The sequence below is a fragment of the Zingiber officinale genome, chromosome 7A (genome assembly GCF_018446385.1).
Source record: "Zingiber officinale cultivar Zhangliang chromosome 7A, Zo_v1.1, whole genome shotgun sequence".
Classification (NCBI taxonomy): domain Eukaryota; kingdom Viridiplantae; phylum Streptophyta; class Magnoliopsida; order Zingiberales; family Zingiberaceae; genus Zingiber; species Zingiber officinale.
The window spans coordinates 136,235,061-136,252,695 of NC_055998.1; the positions used below are offsets into that span (position 1 = coordinate 136,235,061).

The window sequence follows — 17,635 nt, forward strand, 5'->3', positions numbered from 1 at the left end:
TGGATCAAAGCAAAAGGTCTAGGTACATAGATCAGGTATGATATAAAAATATAGATACACATGTCAGATAATAAAAATCCAGAATCTAGTCATAAACTCAGTAAAACATGGTATGTCACTTACTCTAGGAACTAAGGTACTCATGGCAATAATCACAAAATGTAAACATGGATGCATAACAAACGTCCAACAGAACATATCCACCTCCATAAAATATGTACCAACAATGTACATGGATCAAAGCAAAAGGTCTAGGTACATAGATCAGGTATGATATAAAAATATAGATACACATGTCAGATAATAAAAATCCAGAATCTAGTCATAAACTCAGTAAAACATGGTATGTCACTTACTCTAGGAACTAAGGTACTCATGGCAATAATCACAAAACGTAAACATGGATACATAACAAACGTCCAACAGAACATGCTACGGGTAACAAACAGTGACATACCAAAGGCAAACATGATCATTGCTTGTAGCTATAAAATACTATGCATATCCAATTGAAAATATCATAAAAGATAAGTCAAGAGGTACCCGTCTCCATTAGAAGGGTCCAATCCGATCCAAATTCGACGTCGAGATACTCGTCTCGCATCAAAATCCTGTATTCCCATGTCGAGATGCTTATCCCGAAATCCAAGCCCTGTGATCACAATACACATAACGTAACTAATCAAGTAGGAACTAGTTAGCTAAATCCATCATGAACCAAATAGACACCTTAGCATCAAACTGATCAAGAATCCATAAACTCTTATCATTCCATAACTCAATCTGTAGCTCAATTCAAATAAACTAATCCATGACTAAATCATTCATCCTCTAGACTAATTAATTCCAAGCTTAAATACTCACATAAACTAAGTCCATAATCCAATAGATTAAACTACACATTTATCAATGCTAACCACTCACCAGAATTGATGGCTCCGCCAATGACGTATAGCTGGTATAACTCTCTGCCAGCGAAGATGAAATCATTGTCCCTCCCAAATCTGAGGACTCTACTGTTGCCTCGCGACCGAAACATCCTCCTGTCGATAACAGTGGTCAACACCAAGAGAAATTCTGGCCAACCAACCTAATGCCCTAAAATCATCATCAACCATAGCTTTACACCAAAAGCATTTATTAGCAATGAGTGGTTACCTCCAATGATAGTCGGTAGCAGGATACTCCGCTACTCATACCCTTTGAAGCTCTAGTTGGAACTCACAGAAAATCCACCTAAAACTTACCGTCGGAAACCCTAGATTGGCGATGGCAGTAAGCTTCTACACAGCCGGAAGCTTCCATACAATCTGTGACTTCACGATCTGCCCTTAAATCAAAGGTGTCAACGAAAAGGTAACAGGAACAAACAACACACCGCACCTTCTTGTGGCCGGAAAAGTGGCGACCGTCGGCTACACCTTGGCTGGTGCCAACAATTAATAGTGTCCTAGCATCTCGCGACAGAGCAGAGGAAGAAGGCACTGCTCTCCGGTGGGAAGAGGTGTCGCTAGGGTACGGGATACTTACCGGCGGCCGACGCTCGGGAGAGGAAGAGAAGGAGAGGCCGGCGGTAGACTGAGATCTCTGCGACAACGAGGCAATGGCAGAGGGAAAGCTGATCGGGCTCGGCCGGCAGTGGCTTGTGCTCGCCGGTGCTTGGGCAGGGACGGAGGAGAAGGGAAGAAGTAGAAGGAGAAGGGGCGATCGGGTTGGCTTGGGAGAAGATAACCGCAAGGGTGCGGCGCATGTTCGGCGAGGATCGGGAAAAGAAACGGGAAAAAGAAATAAAAGAAAAAGAAAAGAAATTAAAAAGGAAAATAAAACATTTCCTCAATTAAATGGGTAGCCTAAACAGGTTTTCCCGGAGCCCTATTTTTATCCCCGTTAACTCGTCCATACGAGCTCCGAAAAATTTCGAGAAATTCCCTTATTATTATCCGTCATTTTTCTGGTATTTTACACTCTTACATTCTACCAAGCTCACAATCGGTCAACCCTACACGAGCGTTTTGCTTCGAAACCACTCGGACGAGATTTAAGGATTCTGAGGTCAAGCAATCAATAGAGCCAAATACTGAATACCCCTCCATCTCCACTTGAATTGCTCTCTTATCTTTATTTGACCTCCATGTCATCTCCTAAACTTACTCGTCATAACCCATATCACTAGCCTCCCCTTCAAGTTTAGTCGAAGGAGATGCATGCGACTGACTAAACTTAAGTCTTATTTTCTTTCGCTCTCCTTCTTACTAAGGTTATTCCACCATTTGTGCTAAGATTCATGTTTCTTACATTTAGTAACTTTTTCATTTTCAAAAGACATTTATTGATAACTAATTATTTTATAAGGAATAAATATTATGGGCGGGTAGAAAAAATATTTGGGACGCGAAAAGGCATCACTCGTCACGTCTCTCATAAATGTCCATTTATGGGTAAACGCCACGTGGCATCACCACTCATTTTTTGCAATCTTTCCTGACATTCTTCACTTCGTGAACCACGATAGCATGCTCTGCCTCGCGAATCAACAACACCTTCTCCCATATAAATCAGCGTTCCTCCTCCTTTTTGCTGTTTTAATATAATCGAACGACCACCCTTGAATTGTACTAGATAAAAAAATCCTAAACAACTATCATTTTTAACACTTTGTCCTTCATCTTCCTCAATCTCCCTCTCCGGTGATTTCTTTTCTTTGTAACCCTCTGCATTTCCTTACTTCTTCACACTTCTCTTTACTGTTTCTTCTTTTCAAGATTCTAGTAAGTAACTCATCCTGTCCTTATTCTTACGTTTTCTCATGGTATAAGAATCATTTTCCCCCCTGGTACACTCATACTCGCTTAAATTTTGATAACTCTGATAGAGTCGCCCTCTGTCTTCAGTACAAAATCCTTAAAGATTATCGTATCGTCATTCCTGAGCTCAAAGCTTATCCTCATTGCCCTTCTCCTAATCACGTTACCTTCTTTAAGGACCAACTAATGGTTGTCTCCGCTTTCCTATTCCTCCTTCATGTCGGAGGATAGCCAAAACTTTGGCATCCCTCTACAACAGTTTGCCCCTAATGCTTTTCGTTACATGTGTGGGTTATACATGCTGTTTCGTCTTTTTGACATTCCCTTTACCACCAGCAATCTTTTCCTATTTGCTTACCCTAAGAAATTAGAATTTGGGGTGTTTATTTTTCAATCCCGTCCAAAGATGATCTTCTTTGAAGAAATATCTTCTTCCAATAAAGGTTGGAAGTCTCACTTCTTCTTCATGACACTACTCGAGCCTGCCACTTGGTCTACCAAATGACAATCTTCTTTTTCCCCCTCTTCGTAATCTAAACAAGCTCAAACAGGATCCTACTTCTCTTACTTATTCCAATAATTTGGTCGATCATCGCTTTTTCATTCACAAATGATTGTGTGAAGATCTCCTACACTTATTTGGCTTAAGTCTTATTTAAAAGAGGCTACCTAGTTCCTTAAGTAAATTATAACCCCTTAGCCATTATCTTATTACTAATTAAAGTAATTTTTTATTTTGTACAGTGGATGTTGTTTTTTAGGCCTTAGTTGACAAGGTGATTATTCTGGAGGACGAAGAATTTCTTGCTAAAGAGCAAGAACTTTTTGCCGAACAGGGCTTGACACAAAGTGTTCCATCTAGTGAAGCTTCCGGTAGTTAGGCAACCCCTTTTAGTGCAACAGCTACTTCTGGGGAACCACCATATGATTTACCTCTTTTACCTGAGACTATTCCCTTGGAAGAGGAGGTAACTACTAAGAAGAAATGAAAAAGATGAAAACTTACTTTGACCCCATCTCCCTAGGGGAAAACACCTTCCGCACAAGAAGATCCTGCCCGGGGGGCATGGAAGGGCAATCTCCTAAACCAACTTTGTCTGCCCTTTATCTGGTCCTTTCTGCTCCACAACCTGCTCAAATTCAAGAGACTATTCTTGTACCGAGCTGTTGGAGCAATCCCAATGGTTCGTGCGACCATGTGTTTTGGTGTTTGGGCAAAGAGTTTAAGTTAGGTTCACCCTTGTATTTGATATGTGTATTTGAGTTGTGCAGGTTTACAGGATACATATGTGACTCAGGTTGATGGCTTTGGGTCCGGTGAAGGATGGAGCATCTGAGGGACCATGGACAAGGGCCGAGGGAAGCGACTTCGAGGCATACGCGAAGGATGGAATTGGGACGAGTCGCAGGCTTGAATGCATCCGAGGGACGAGAGCCAAAGGAAGTAGGCTTGAAGGCAAGAGGTCAAGGCTGCAAAGAAGCATCAAGTGAGTCATAAGGGTGAGGGTACGAGTGCACGAGAGATTGTACTCGGAGTAAAATCCTAATTTTAGAATTTTACTGTAGCGTTACTGTAGCAGTACTGTAGCGCTACTGTAGCAGTAAACTGCATGTTTTAGCAGTCGACTGGTGCAGTCGACTGGGTGCGAACAGAATGGTTTTGTTCGTTTGGTCAGTGTGGATCAGTCGACTGTACTAGTCGACTGCAAGTTTTAGCAGTCGACTGGTATTGAGCCGTTGGGATGTAACGGTCGAATTTCCACAGAGGGCAGTCGACTGCATGTTTTGGCATTTGACTGGTAGGCGGAGTTTTCAACCCGCGACCTATATAACCAAAACTTGGGAGCTTGGTTATAGTTGACGAAATTAGTGGCGGTAAACCCTAATTAGTAGTCTACTTGTTCTCAAGTGTTTGTGAGTGTTGTGGTAATGTTTCTCCACCCACAAGGAGCTACTTGAGATAGCCGGAGTTTGCTGGGGGCTAATCCACCAACGGATCGGGATCGTCCACCTCAAGGACACGCCGTGGAGTAGGAGCCCTAATCTCCGAACCACGTTAAACAAATGTGTTAGCGGTTTGCATTTCCTTTCTTAGTTTTCGCCTTTAGCTTGTTTGTTTTGTTTGTATTCCCTGCGCAAGCTAACATCATAGGCGAAGCGATCAATTTGGGGCGCCATCTATCCAACTCCCCTTCAAACCGACCACCGATCCCCTACACGAGCGATATCTCTGACCCCAGCTTCCTTATGTCTTTCTAGGGAAAATGTTCATTGCCTACACATGACTCACCCTTCTATATTTTTTCCTTACCCTCTGTTCAAGCTTCATTATCCTCAACCTCCACTCCTTCTCGTACTCTTCCTATATTATTAGGAGGCCAGTTAATGAATGTTTGGAAAGAGGCAAGGAAACAACTTGGTGAGCTTACTCCCACGGACAAATTTTCATATGAACAAACTAAGGTAACGTAACTTTTAAGTAACCATTTCTCTTCCATTTTGATTACTACTAACAACATCTAATTTTTAGCACAGGGTGATGAGTATGAGCGTAGCTCAACAATTGCATGATTTGGCTCAAGCAAACGAGTCATTAAGGCAATAAATTCCGGAAGCATCTTCTACCCATACTTCTGAGCGAATACAAGAATTATCTGCTCAACTCCAAGAGGCTCAGAAATTAGCACAAATTGAACTTGATAAAGCAACTCAGCAACAAACAAGCATAGAGAGTCTGGAATCTCAACTTCAATCAGAGGCTCATCTTCAATTAGATTTGGAAACCAAGTTAGACAAACAGATTGCAGAAAGTCAACAATTATCTACTCAGTTGTATACACTAAAAGCTACGCATGCTTTTGAGTTATCCACCAAAATTTTTGAGCTAGCAGCTAAAGACACTGAGCAAGATTCCTTACGTTCTAGCTTGGCAAAGACCCAGACTATTCTATCTGCTAAAGAGACTGAGTGTCAACACTAAGGCGAAATTGGAAACCTACAAGGCGAGAGAAGATGAACGATTTGAAAAAAAGAATGAGTCGCTCCTTAAATCTCCTGAGTTTAATAATCCTATTGCCATATCCATCACCAAAGGCTTCAAGCATGGAGCTGAAGGGGCCATAGAATAGTTAAAAGAAAGAGGTTACTTAACATCCCAACCCCCTGCTAATTTTCTTGATTGCAGGAGATTACTGAAAAATCACCTCTCCGATCTTTTTCCTAAATTGGTGTAATTTGCTATATTTTTATATTCTGACTATGCATTTTGAAGAGTATTTTAACAATCTAAGTGTTAGTATTTCTATATCTGCTGATAATTTATGTTTTTATGGACGAGCTAGCATATAAGCAAGAGAATAAGACAATCAATTTTTACTTAGATTTTGTTTATCCTAACACTCATTCAATCCTCAACAACTAGCTGGGTTAACCTATGCCCAAGTTTTCCTCCGTTCGGGACTAGATACATTCGCCATCCGTCCGGTCTCTAATCAGCCAGCTGAGTTTGCTTTCATTCGAGCTTGTTCTTGCTCGAGCTTAAACTTATTCAATTCTCATAACCAGCTGGATTGCAACTTATATCGTCGACCTAAATAGAAACTTCATAGTTCCCTTTCTTCTAATTCTAACTTGACTTCGAATTTTACGCCCATTCTTAGTACTCACCCTGATGCTTCGAGATGATGCCCCATTACCTCGATTACTGATGTAGGCCTCCCATTAATGACACATGCGAGCCTGATGTCATAAGTGCACCCGCTTTTCTATGCCCACCGCCTCATCCAATCATCAAATGATTCTCAGTTAATCCTGCCTTTTGTACTGCTAGGATCCGACGGTCCCTCTCAATTAACCTTTTTAAAGAATCCTTAAAAACATTTGGCCAAAACCTTAAGACTTCATCATTTCTTCTCTGACTCTCTGTTCTTCTCCTCTTTGACCTTAGTGATCCTTTCTCTCAAAGATGTCGAAGCATAACGAGTGGTATTTCAGTATTCTTCCAGTTTCACCCTCCATGAGGCTTACCCAACTAAACTACGGTTTTCCTTCCTATATAGTCATTCATACTCTAGAAGACCGCCCTCACCATCTTCCACCAAAAAGCATTGCGGTCTTCAGGGAACAAGTCCTATCGGGTCTTTGGTTTCCTCTACATCATTTCTTTGTTGATGTTAGTCGATATTTCAAACTTCTCCTATACCAACTTATTCCTAATCCCTCAACATCCTAAGTGGTGTTATTATTATTTTTCTCTTGCTCAATGTCCCCTTATCCCCTCGTCTGTTCCACCATTTTTTCTGTCCCCGTTAATTAGAAAATGGTCTGTTCAAGTTCCAGGCGCGTCATAAGGTAATTTTATTCAATAGAGTTCCACCACATGGAGAATGGAGAGATAAATATTTTTTCATATGCCTTCCCTTTCCTTCACCATATCCTGTAACTTAGCAACAGAGTCTCCCTCCTATCCAGAACTTGGGCAATATCCTTGTAGATCCCGCCTTCCGTGCCTATATGAAGAAACTAAAAGGTGCTAAGTTTAACTTGCCCGCATTAACCATAAAAGACTTATTATTTGCTTTTGGCCTTATTCCGATCGACATAGAACTAAGTGCTTCCTTTATTGAGTTTGTTCTCCATATGAATAATTGTTTATCATTTCCTGATCGTTTATTATATAAGTTTTTAACCCTTACATGTTTTCATAGCTGAGGCTATTCTCCCAGCTTTTTTTTGTATAGAAATACTTAATTAATGAGAGCGGTTCTGACTAAGTTAGGAGAAGATTTATTGAAGAAACGTCAACTTAATCAAACTTCTTCCTCAATTGGCCTCCTTCCTTTAGCTAAGCCGACACGAGATGGTGTGCTGGCTCTGATGGATGGTTGATCGACAAACAATAAACTTCTTGAGATATGAAGGAAACTCCTCAACGATCCTATGTACAGTCAGATGAGCCAACAAAATGTTAGTGACCTAAAATCAAGATGGAAATCCCTGGTTGGGCTCTCTGACGCTCAAGTCAATTTCCTTTCTCAAAAGTGGAAGAAGAACATTAAAGGGAATACAAGAAAGTAGGGCTTCAGATACAAATATTTGTGTACCTTGCCAACGGAGAGGATTCTCCTTTTTATACTGCCTCACATAAACTTCGCGATCATGAGGTGGTCCCCGGTTTGTTAGAGTTTGTTGGGTGATGGAAGAAAGTACAATCTGGGTGTTTCATAATAATTTTGAGAAATCTTTTTTCTACCCACAGATGTATCTCTTTTGTCGTTTATACTTCGCACCATTACTAAAATTGTTAAAGGAAAATATTGTTATAACTGACTTATAATGGGAAACCAATTAATTATCACAGGAGCTTTCAAGGGAATATTCTTTGAAAGTTACAATAGACTGCCAAAATGTTGTCTGCTGTTTGTCTGCTAAATACATCTTAGCCGCTCCACTAAGCTGACCGCTTTACTTATTATTGTATTAATCTGCTCAACCATACATTAAATATTGTAAGATCTTGTTTAAAAATTAATATGACACTCTTATTTTGTCATAAGCATGTATATTAAAACTATATTTTATGGGTACTATACCTTCAGATAATTCAAACCCGTCCAACCTTTAACAAGTCGGGCATATATAGAGACATATGTTCAATCTATCCTTATCCGAACGATAAAGTATGTATGAAGAGTTTTATGGGACAAAATATCATTAAGTCCGCTCGGGCTTTGCCCAACCAGGTATTCATAGAGAACCTTATGTTCGTTCAGTCTTTACCCGACCGAACGTGCATCGAGAACTATATAAGGTCAAGTATCTCTGAGTCCGCCCGGACTTTGCCCAACCAGGTGTTTACAGAGAACCTTTTATTCGTTCAACCTTTACATGGCCGAACACATATCTAGAACTATATAAGGTCAAGTATCTCAGGTCCGTCTGGCTTTGTCCGACCGGGTGTTCACAGAGAATCTTATATTCGTTCAACCTTTACCTGACCGAACACATATCGAGAACTATATAAGATCAAGAATCTCTGGGTTCGTCCGAATTTTACCCGGCCGGGTGTTCACAGAGAACCTTATATCCGTTCAACCTTTATCCGACCAAACGCTATTAAGAACTATATAAGGTCAAGTATTTCTAGGTTCGTTCGGGCTTTGCCCGGCTGGGTGTTCATAGAGAACCTTATATCGGTTCAGCTTTTATCCGATCGAACGCGTATTAAGAACTATATAAGGTCAAGTATCTCTGGGTCCGTCCGGGCTTTACCCGACCGGGTATTCACAGAGAACTTTATATTCGTTCAACGTTTATCCGGTCGAACGTGTATTGAGAACTATATAAGGTCAAGTATCTCTGGGTCCGTTCAAAATTTGCCCAGCCGGGTGTTCACAGAGAACCTTATATCCGTTAATCCTTTACCTAGCCAAACACATATTGAGAACTATATAAGGTCAAGGATCTTTGGGTCTGTTCGGATTTTGTCCGACCGGGTGTTCACAGAGAACCTTATATCCGTTCAGCCTTTATCCGGCCAAACGCATATTGAGAATTATATAAGGTCAAGTATCTCTGGGTCCGTCCGGGCTTTGCCTGCCCGGGTGTTCACAGAGAACCTTATATTCGTTCAATCTTTATCCTGCCGAATGCATATTGAGAACTATATAAGGTCAAATATCTCTGGGTTCGTCTAGGCTTTGCCCGACCGGGTATTTACAGAGAACCTTATATCTGTTCAGCCTTTATCCGACCGAACACGTATTGAGAACTATATAAGGTCAAGTATCTCTGGGTCCATTTAGGCTTTGCCTAGCACGATGTTCACAGAGAACCTTATATCCATTCAACCTTTATCCAGTCGAACACATATTGAGAACTATATAAGATCAAGTATCTATGGGTTTGCCCGGGCTTTACCCAGTCGGGTGTTCACAGAAAACCTTATATCCGTTCAGCTTTTATCCGATCGAATGCATGTTAAGAATTTTATAGGGCTCCTTTAGGCCCACTCGAGCTTTGCCCAGTCAAACGTTTATAGAAAGCCTTACGTTCAGCCGAGCTTCGCCCGACCAAATTCTTCTAAGTCTGATCGATCATTAACTGACCAAACACCCTATTTCTCTTTTTATCATAAAATCTTAGAACTCTTACATTCTACCAAGCTCATAATCGGTCGGGTGTTCACAGAGAACCTTATATCCGTTTAGCCTTTATCCTGCCGAATGCGTATTGAGAACTACATAAGGTTAAATATCTTTAGGTCCGTCTGGGCTTTGCCTGACCGGGTGTTCATAGAGAATCTTATATCTGTTCAGCCTTTATCTGACCGAACGCGTATTGAGAACTATATAAGGTCAAGTATCTCTGGGTCCATTTGGGCTTTGCTCAGCCGGATGTTTACAGAGAACCTTATATCCATTCAGCTTTTATCTGATCGAACACGTATTGAGAACTATATAAGATCAAGTATCTATGGGTTCATCCGGGCTTTATCCAATCAGGTATTCACAGAGAACCTTATATCCGTTCATCTTTTATCCGACTGAATGCATGTTAAAAATTTTATAGGGCTAATTGCCTTTACGCTCACCCGGGCTTTGCCCGATTGAACGCTCATAGAAAGCCTTACATTCAATTGAGATTCGCTCGACTGAATTCTTGTAAGTTTGATCGATCATTAACTTATCAAACACCCTATTTCTTTTTTTCATCATAAAATCTTAGAACTCTTACATTCTACCAAGCTCATAACCGATCGACCCTATACGAATGTTCTACTTCAGAACCACTCGGATGAGATTTAAGGATTCTGAGGTCAAAGCTAAATATTGAATACCCCTCCATCTCCACTTTGACCGTCCATCATCTTCATTTGACCTCCACATTATTTCCTAAATTTACTCGTCATCAATTATTACTTAAGGGCTTACTTCACTCACCATAACCCGTATCAACTATCAGTCAGGCTTGATTCATTGACTGTTAAATAAATTGATTTGGTTAGTTGTTTTATATGCTGATCTACTTGCCATGTTGGCATGCATTGTAGATCTTCACCTTAGTGTATGACAATTTAGGTAAGTTTTTAAATAAACCATTTCTATCTATTTTGGAGATTTGTCTTATATGGTGTGGGCTAGAGGAAATTACCCTTGCAATGCACTATAGCTAACACTCGAACTATGGATGTTTAGGAACGGTTAGAGCGTCGTTGTCGATGCACCTAGCCCGATGGACTCTTATCCATATTTTAAACTAGTATTTGTAAATATGATATAAATTAATTTTAATATTTTACACAATAAAAGGAAAATCAAGAGAAGAAATTTTTTTAAATGGTGTTAATGCATCCTAATACCTAACTATTTAACATGTCTATTCGCCCCCTTTATTCACATAATTATCACAAAAATAAATTACATTAAAAACATACTTTATTTTCAAAGAATTGCATAAAATTAAAAACTATTAAAACCTTCAATATTACACTCAAATTTTGCATCAAAATTATTAGTAGTTACTTCTATCAACAGATAGATAGCACTAACATTTCCAAAAAATATTTCAAAACTAATTTTTATTCATAATCTTTGCACCATATGTACCTTACTCTCCATAATTTGCCAAGCACTAAATGGTGTGATGTTATTTTCTTAAATAAATTGAATATTTTTCTCATTATTATAAATGATGAATAGAAGGGTTTGAAATGCACCCACAATCAAACATTGAGGTGTCTTCCCTATTGCTAAAGCGTCGAGAATCAAAATTATAAACACAATCAAATTAATCAACAACTTTTGGCTACCATTTTTTCCCAATGTAATATTGGTCACTAATCAAGTATCATTACCATTTTGATAAGTGGCGGCCAGTCGCCGACGCTTGCTTATGTCTAAGAAGTGCTAATAGATAAATTTCTAACACTTGAATCTGCATCTTAAAGAGCCACATGGATTACCAATGCAATCTAGCAATTATGTGATGCTCTTGAAAATGTCAATAACAATGATAGCTTACGCATCAAAACATCAACAATCTAACGATAAGACTATCACTAGATTTATAAGTTGCCGCAGTGTCTGCTTTTATATATATCTGATGAACTTTCACTTCGTCCAATTCAATGTGATGGCATATCTTATCAATCTTTACATTCTCAATATTGTAAGCCAAGCGTTAGTGTAACACGTAAAGGCCTGGCTTAGTTTCAACTGCAGAAAAAATTGGACAATACAACCTATGTTATTAGTGTCCGGCATCTAAGAGAACCTAGATCCTTCAACCTAAAGAAAACAGGTTTGCATCCACATACAATGGCTTATAAAGACAAGACAAAACAGCTATCAGATAGTTCGTCCATCTGGTACCATTTGGTGTATATTGTAAGAATGTGTATCAACTGGAGACAGTTGATTGATTTATACATCGCCAAATTGTTTGGACCATATACAAATTGAAAGCGAGTGTTCCATATACATCAACTACTTTTAGGTGTTCCACCATTATTAAATACTTGAAATAATAGAATGCTTCAACTATACAGCTTTTGCACTAAAAAGGAGTATTTTGTTTCAACTTACCATCAATCCTCAGTATAGCCCTAAAAATTTCCACCAGAAAAAACCAACAGCTGACCATATTAAACCATTCACTAAAGCTGTTATAAAGCCCATTTTAAATACATCAGGAAGATCCAAGTAACCCGCTGCCGCAAAAGGTGAGAAGCATCAGACATTTATATTTCTATGATATTTTATGCAAGTATATATTACTTAATAGTAAGTCATGTAAAATGCAGGTGGGCATTTGAAATAACGCAACTAGGGTGAACATGCTTCCATTCTCACCCACCATTAAGCCAACGATTGATAGGCTTGCTGAAATTCAGCATGTTTCATAGATCGATGTACATTGTATCAATTTCTAATGTTCTTTTATGTCACAGTTTGAGGACTAGAAAATCATCAATCTTTTCTATGAAATATAGGAGAATATCTCAAAATCATGGAACAGAGTATATGAGAACGAAAGGTACATAGACGGAGAGTTTTACTATGCTCAAGATGCTTGCACTACCACCAATGGCTCGTAATCCTTAAATGGGAGAAAAACAAAACAAATTTCACATAGTAAGATGTAATATAATATATTTTTTTCCTAAAACATTTTCATGGTATGTGATATCAAAGCCCATTTCATAAGGTAAGATTTTTCAAAAGTGGCATTCCCTTGAGGGAAAGGTGAGTATTTTTTTTGTTCAATGCCAAGGTCGTTCTGTTAATGAGGGTGTCTTAAAAGTAATCGTATAGGTATTTTATGATTACACATTTATTTAAATAATCTTTTTTGTTCAAACTAATTATTGTAATAAAGTTTAAATGGTTTTATTGTATTGATGTATAAATCCATAAGAATGTGAAATGATACAAAGACATTCACATATCATTATTAAAGTCGCTAGTTGTATTAATGCCAAGAGTGACCATCGATTTTATGTCAAAACCATAGCACGATGTATTTTTGCTATTGGATTAGGGGTGACAGTCATATTACTCATTTCATAAATGCATCATATCATTAGGAACAATAAAAAAAGCTATATACCATTGTTTTATTCTTCCTACACTCACTAGCAACTTAATCTTTAGCATCTCCATGCCATTATTCTAGGCTCGTAACTGAGGGTGGGAAGAAACTAGATCTTACAAAATATATATATATATATATATATACAATCTAAGTAGAGGGGAGCAACGACACTACCGACATTTGTTCTCAATTCAAACCACCTACCTCCGCTTGTTGTAAGAACTTCTGATTGAAATAAACATCATCGCTAGCCCATGCCTACCATCAAACAATAGAAACACCAAAAATTGATGAACAAGAGGAATATAACTACCAGACTTTTCTTTCAATGTGCCCACTTGCTCTGGAGGTTGTAGGGACTGGGACTTCACAAAAGCACGAGCACCACCACTACCATCTTGTGCTCGCTAACCAACTGTTTATCATAATCAAACCGCGCACAGGCATGAATACTACCACTATCAGCCTCTTCCTATGACTCGATTTAACAACATATCCACATCACACCTTATGCAGATGCAAGCATCGCCATTACTAGCATTTGCTCGCAATCCAACTTGTGTGCTCCATTAATTATTTACAAAGCTTTACATTAAAGGGATCCTAGGTTGTCTACTTTGTTAACTCTTCATGTTTTATTTTGCTTGCTCACAAGAATTATGTTTATTTCAATATTTTCATGTCTAGTATATGTTTTATCTACAACAGTTTCTCTAGTTCCACACTTTAGCTTGAGAAGTGTCAGAGGGATTAGGTTAGTTGGGTTATGTAGTGGACTTAGTTTGACATAGTAGTTCTATGTTTAAGGTTTTACCATGATTCTATATATATGTAACAGTCGTAATAAGATAAATATAATATTTCCATTTTCCCAAAAAAATTTACAATTTTAATCATATTAAAGGGTCAAGGTTGCAAGAAATTTATTAGAGTGGAAGGTATAGAGGAAGATCATATATTGTGAAATGAAATAAATATAATTAAATTATTTTGATTATTAGATATAACTTTATATAATGTTCAATGGAAGGATAGCCGACCCTAATTAGTTGAACAACCACAGTTTAATAATGTTGATGAGATTGTTTACTAAATCCATTGTGAAAGCTATATAAGAATGTGAAAATACCTCCAAAGTACACGGCAGCTTGACCACTGCTATAATGTGTCAAGGAACCAAATAGACTTGTATTATATGCCAGAGCAAATGTTGCTAAGACATGAGGAACACCAGCTGCCAAGTGCATAGCAAGAAATGCTGAATACAAAGCTCCAACATGTCCAGTCTGACTTGCAAAAAGGTAGTGAACAAAGAAGTAGGATGCTTGAAGAAGGCAGAATGCTGCAGGCCAGCTCAGTGAGAAATGCTGGAGAGATTCGGCGACATGTTCTGCCATCCATGTCACAATTCCAAATTTTGAGAGTTGTTCAGCCATTCCGACAACAATCGCAAACCAAGACAAGGTATCCCATGCAGATTTCTCACCTAGGCAATCATCCCATTCCAGAACACCAAACAGTAGGAGGATGGATAGGCCAAGCATTGCAGAAACCACACTTGGTATACCGAAAACATCTCTGTACAATCAAGGGATTTATAAACAGTGAGTTATTAGTAGAACAAATTATATATAATTGAGGTCTACTTCATGACCTGAATACAAGCCTCAAGGAGAGTTGGTTAAAAAGGATATCAGGATCAAACAAACAATTACTTGTAAGTGTTGGATTTCTTGCTTAGGCAACAAATCACATGGAATTGAGGTTTACTGGCTAACTGATGCACCTATGACTCAAGCATGCCCTTGGACAAAATAAAGAGAGAAGCATACAAGTACAAGAGAAAGTCTAACATATTCAGGCAAATTGTTTTCGGAGGAACTTTTAGTTGATGGGTAAAAACAATGAAGAACATGCTAGGCAGCAGTCATGTTTAATAAGGAGAGTACTGATGCAAAGTCAAGAACTGTATCTGAAAAGATTCCTCGGTCATTGTCCTATCTTACCCACCAATTACTGTTTAATTGTTTGAAGGGGATGTTCTAACATGCAAAGTATCATCTAGTAGGTGCATTCAAGCCATGCATCTTCAAAAATGCAAAAATTTAAAAATGGTATGTAAACTAAAATCTTCAGATAGTATTTATGTTTTCACAGGTCATACGTTAGCAATGCAAGGTGGCATGCTTGGATCATTGATCTCACAACAAGAGAGAGAGAGAGAGGAGTGGAAGGGAATAAGTAAGGGAGATGTCAAGCCAAATAATATTTAAATTCATAATTCATGATGTGTTGAATATCTTAGAAGTATGTTATATACACAGTTGTGCTCTTCACTCATTATATCTTTATTCCAATAAATAAAACATTAGATTAAGAAAAAAATAATCTAAGTTTTTGTTACAAAGATAAAAGGAATGATAAACATACTGAGTTAGCTAATAGGCTCATTTTATGTTTATTATTAACTAAAATATTAAATCAAGTAAAAAACTAATTTAAGTTTTTCATTAAAAGACAAAGGAAATATAATAAGTATTGAGTTAGTTATCTTTATTACCATAATAAAATACTAAATTTAGAAAATTCTAATTCTATGATGAAAACATGACTTTGGGGAATTGAATTGTTCCGATGTCTTTGTTTTGTTACTAAGTATTGTCAACAAAATGAATTAGGTAATCAATGAAGGTGTTAGAATGGATAAAGTGTCTTGTTGTGACAAGGTTGGAGCAACGACAATAGAAGTGGAGATGAGGTGAGATAAATATAATCGATAAGGTGTGGATGATGGTAGGACAAGAAAAACTCTTGTAATCTCATGTTGAAATGTGTATAGTTGTGAGTTGTCTTAGCCAACTAATCACACAATGGGCTCATGCCTCTCCTAATAAATCTTGTGCCTTCCACCTCCTAAATAAACATGAGTACGCAACTGATAACCCAAGGGTAAGGTGTTTTGGTTAGACCCTGTGATAGAAAGCATCTGGAGTTTGAAAAACGACGTATTATGGAAGATTTTCTTCCTAATGGATAGCAGACTCGAGAACGCTAGCTGTTAGGATGGGCTCCATGTGCATTTTCCCGATTTACCCAGGTGAAATATGGGAAACTTTCGTGGGACCGGACCGATCACCCCAGGATTAGTCGAGGCAAAGGCTTAGATATCTGGTGTCAACTAAAAAAAATAGAGTATGCACCTGATACCATTTAATACAACACAATATTGTGTGCCTTAATCATCAATCTCATACAAAACAACAGGGGAAGGGGAGTACCTTAAGAAGATAAAAATATATTTAAATTTATTCATGACATGTTGACATGTTGAATACGTTATAATTATGCTTTTATATAGACCTTTTTTCTTACTTGAAACAATAAATAATAACATTAACAATAATAAAATAATAACTTGGCCGATTGGCAACTGGACTCTCCTCCTTTATTACAGCAAACGAAATGCCAAATCAAAGGAATCTAAATATAAGCTTTTCCATTTGATCCGGTAGTGAGAGACGAGCCGGCGTCTATAAATGATCCGAGCGGAAGAACCGACGAGCCCCGTCGTTAAAAATCGAGAGCCGCGCCGTCCGGCTATAAATAACCGCGCCGTCGAGCTCCGACGTTAAATATCGAGAGACGAGCCGGCGTCTATAAATGATCCGAGCGGAAGAACCGACGAGCTCCGTCGCTAAAGATCGAGAGCCGCGCCGTCCGGCTATAAATAACCGCGCCGTCGAGCTCCGACGTTAAATATCGAGAGACGAGCCGGCGTCTATAAATGATCCGAGCGGAAGAACCGACGAGCCCCGTCGTTAAAAATCGAGAGCCGCGCCGTCCGGCTATAAATAACCGCGCCGTCGAGCTCCGACGTTAAATATCGAGAGACGAGCCGGCGTCTATAAATGATCCGAGCGGAAGAACCGACGAGCTCCGTCGCTAAAGATCGAGAGCCGCGCCGTCCGGCTATAAATAACCGCGCCGTCGAGCTCCGACGTTAAATATCGAGAGACGAGCCGGCGTCTGTAAATGATCCGAGCGGAAGAACCGACGAGCTCCGTCGCTAAAGATCGAGAGCCGCGCCGTCCGGCTATAAATAACCGCGCCGTCGAGCTCCGACGTTAAATATCGAGGGACGAGCCGACGTCTATAAATGATCCGAGCGGAAGAACCGACGAGCTCCGTCGCTAAAAATCGAGAGCCGCGCCGTCCGGCTATAAATAACCGCGCCGTCG

General features: G+C 39.0%; 1 protein-coding gene across 2 annotated transcripts in view; it reads right to left on the reverse strand.

Annotated features, from left to right (window-relative positions):
- Positions 1-633: 633 nt before the first annotated feature.
- Positions 634-17,635, reverse strand: part of LOC122002738 (dicarboxylate transporter 2.1, chloroplastic-like) — a 34,960-nt gene continuing 17,958 nt past the window's right edge. Inside the window, exons 3-5 of one of the 2 annotated variants that reach the window (XM_042558027.1) lie at positions 14,527-14,975; positions 12,389-12,513; positions 634-652 (exon numbers count right to left, since the gene is read on the reverse strand). In XM_042558027.1, coding sequence (XP_042413961.1) covers positions 12,398-12,513; positions 14,527-14,975 — 565 coding nt within the window. In that variant the 3' untranslated portion in view covers positions 634-652; positions 12,389-12,397. Of the gene's footprint in view, positions 653-12,188; positions 12,514-14,526; positions 14,976-17,635 lie in introns of those variants that run through there. The other variant, XM_042558026.1, reaches the window with a different exon arrangement.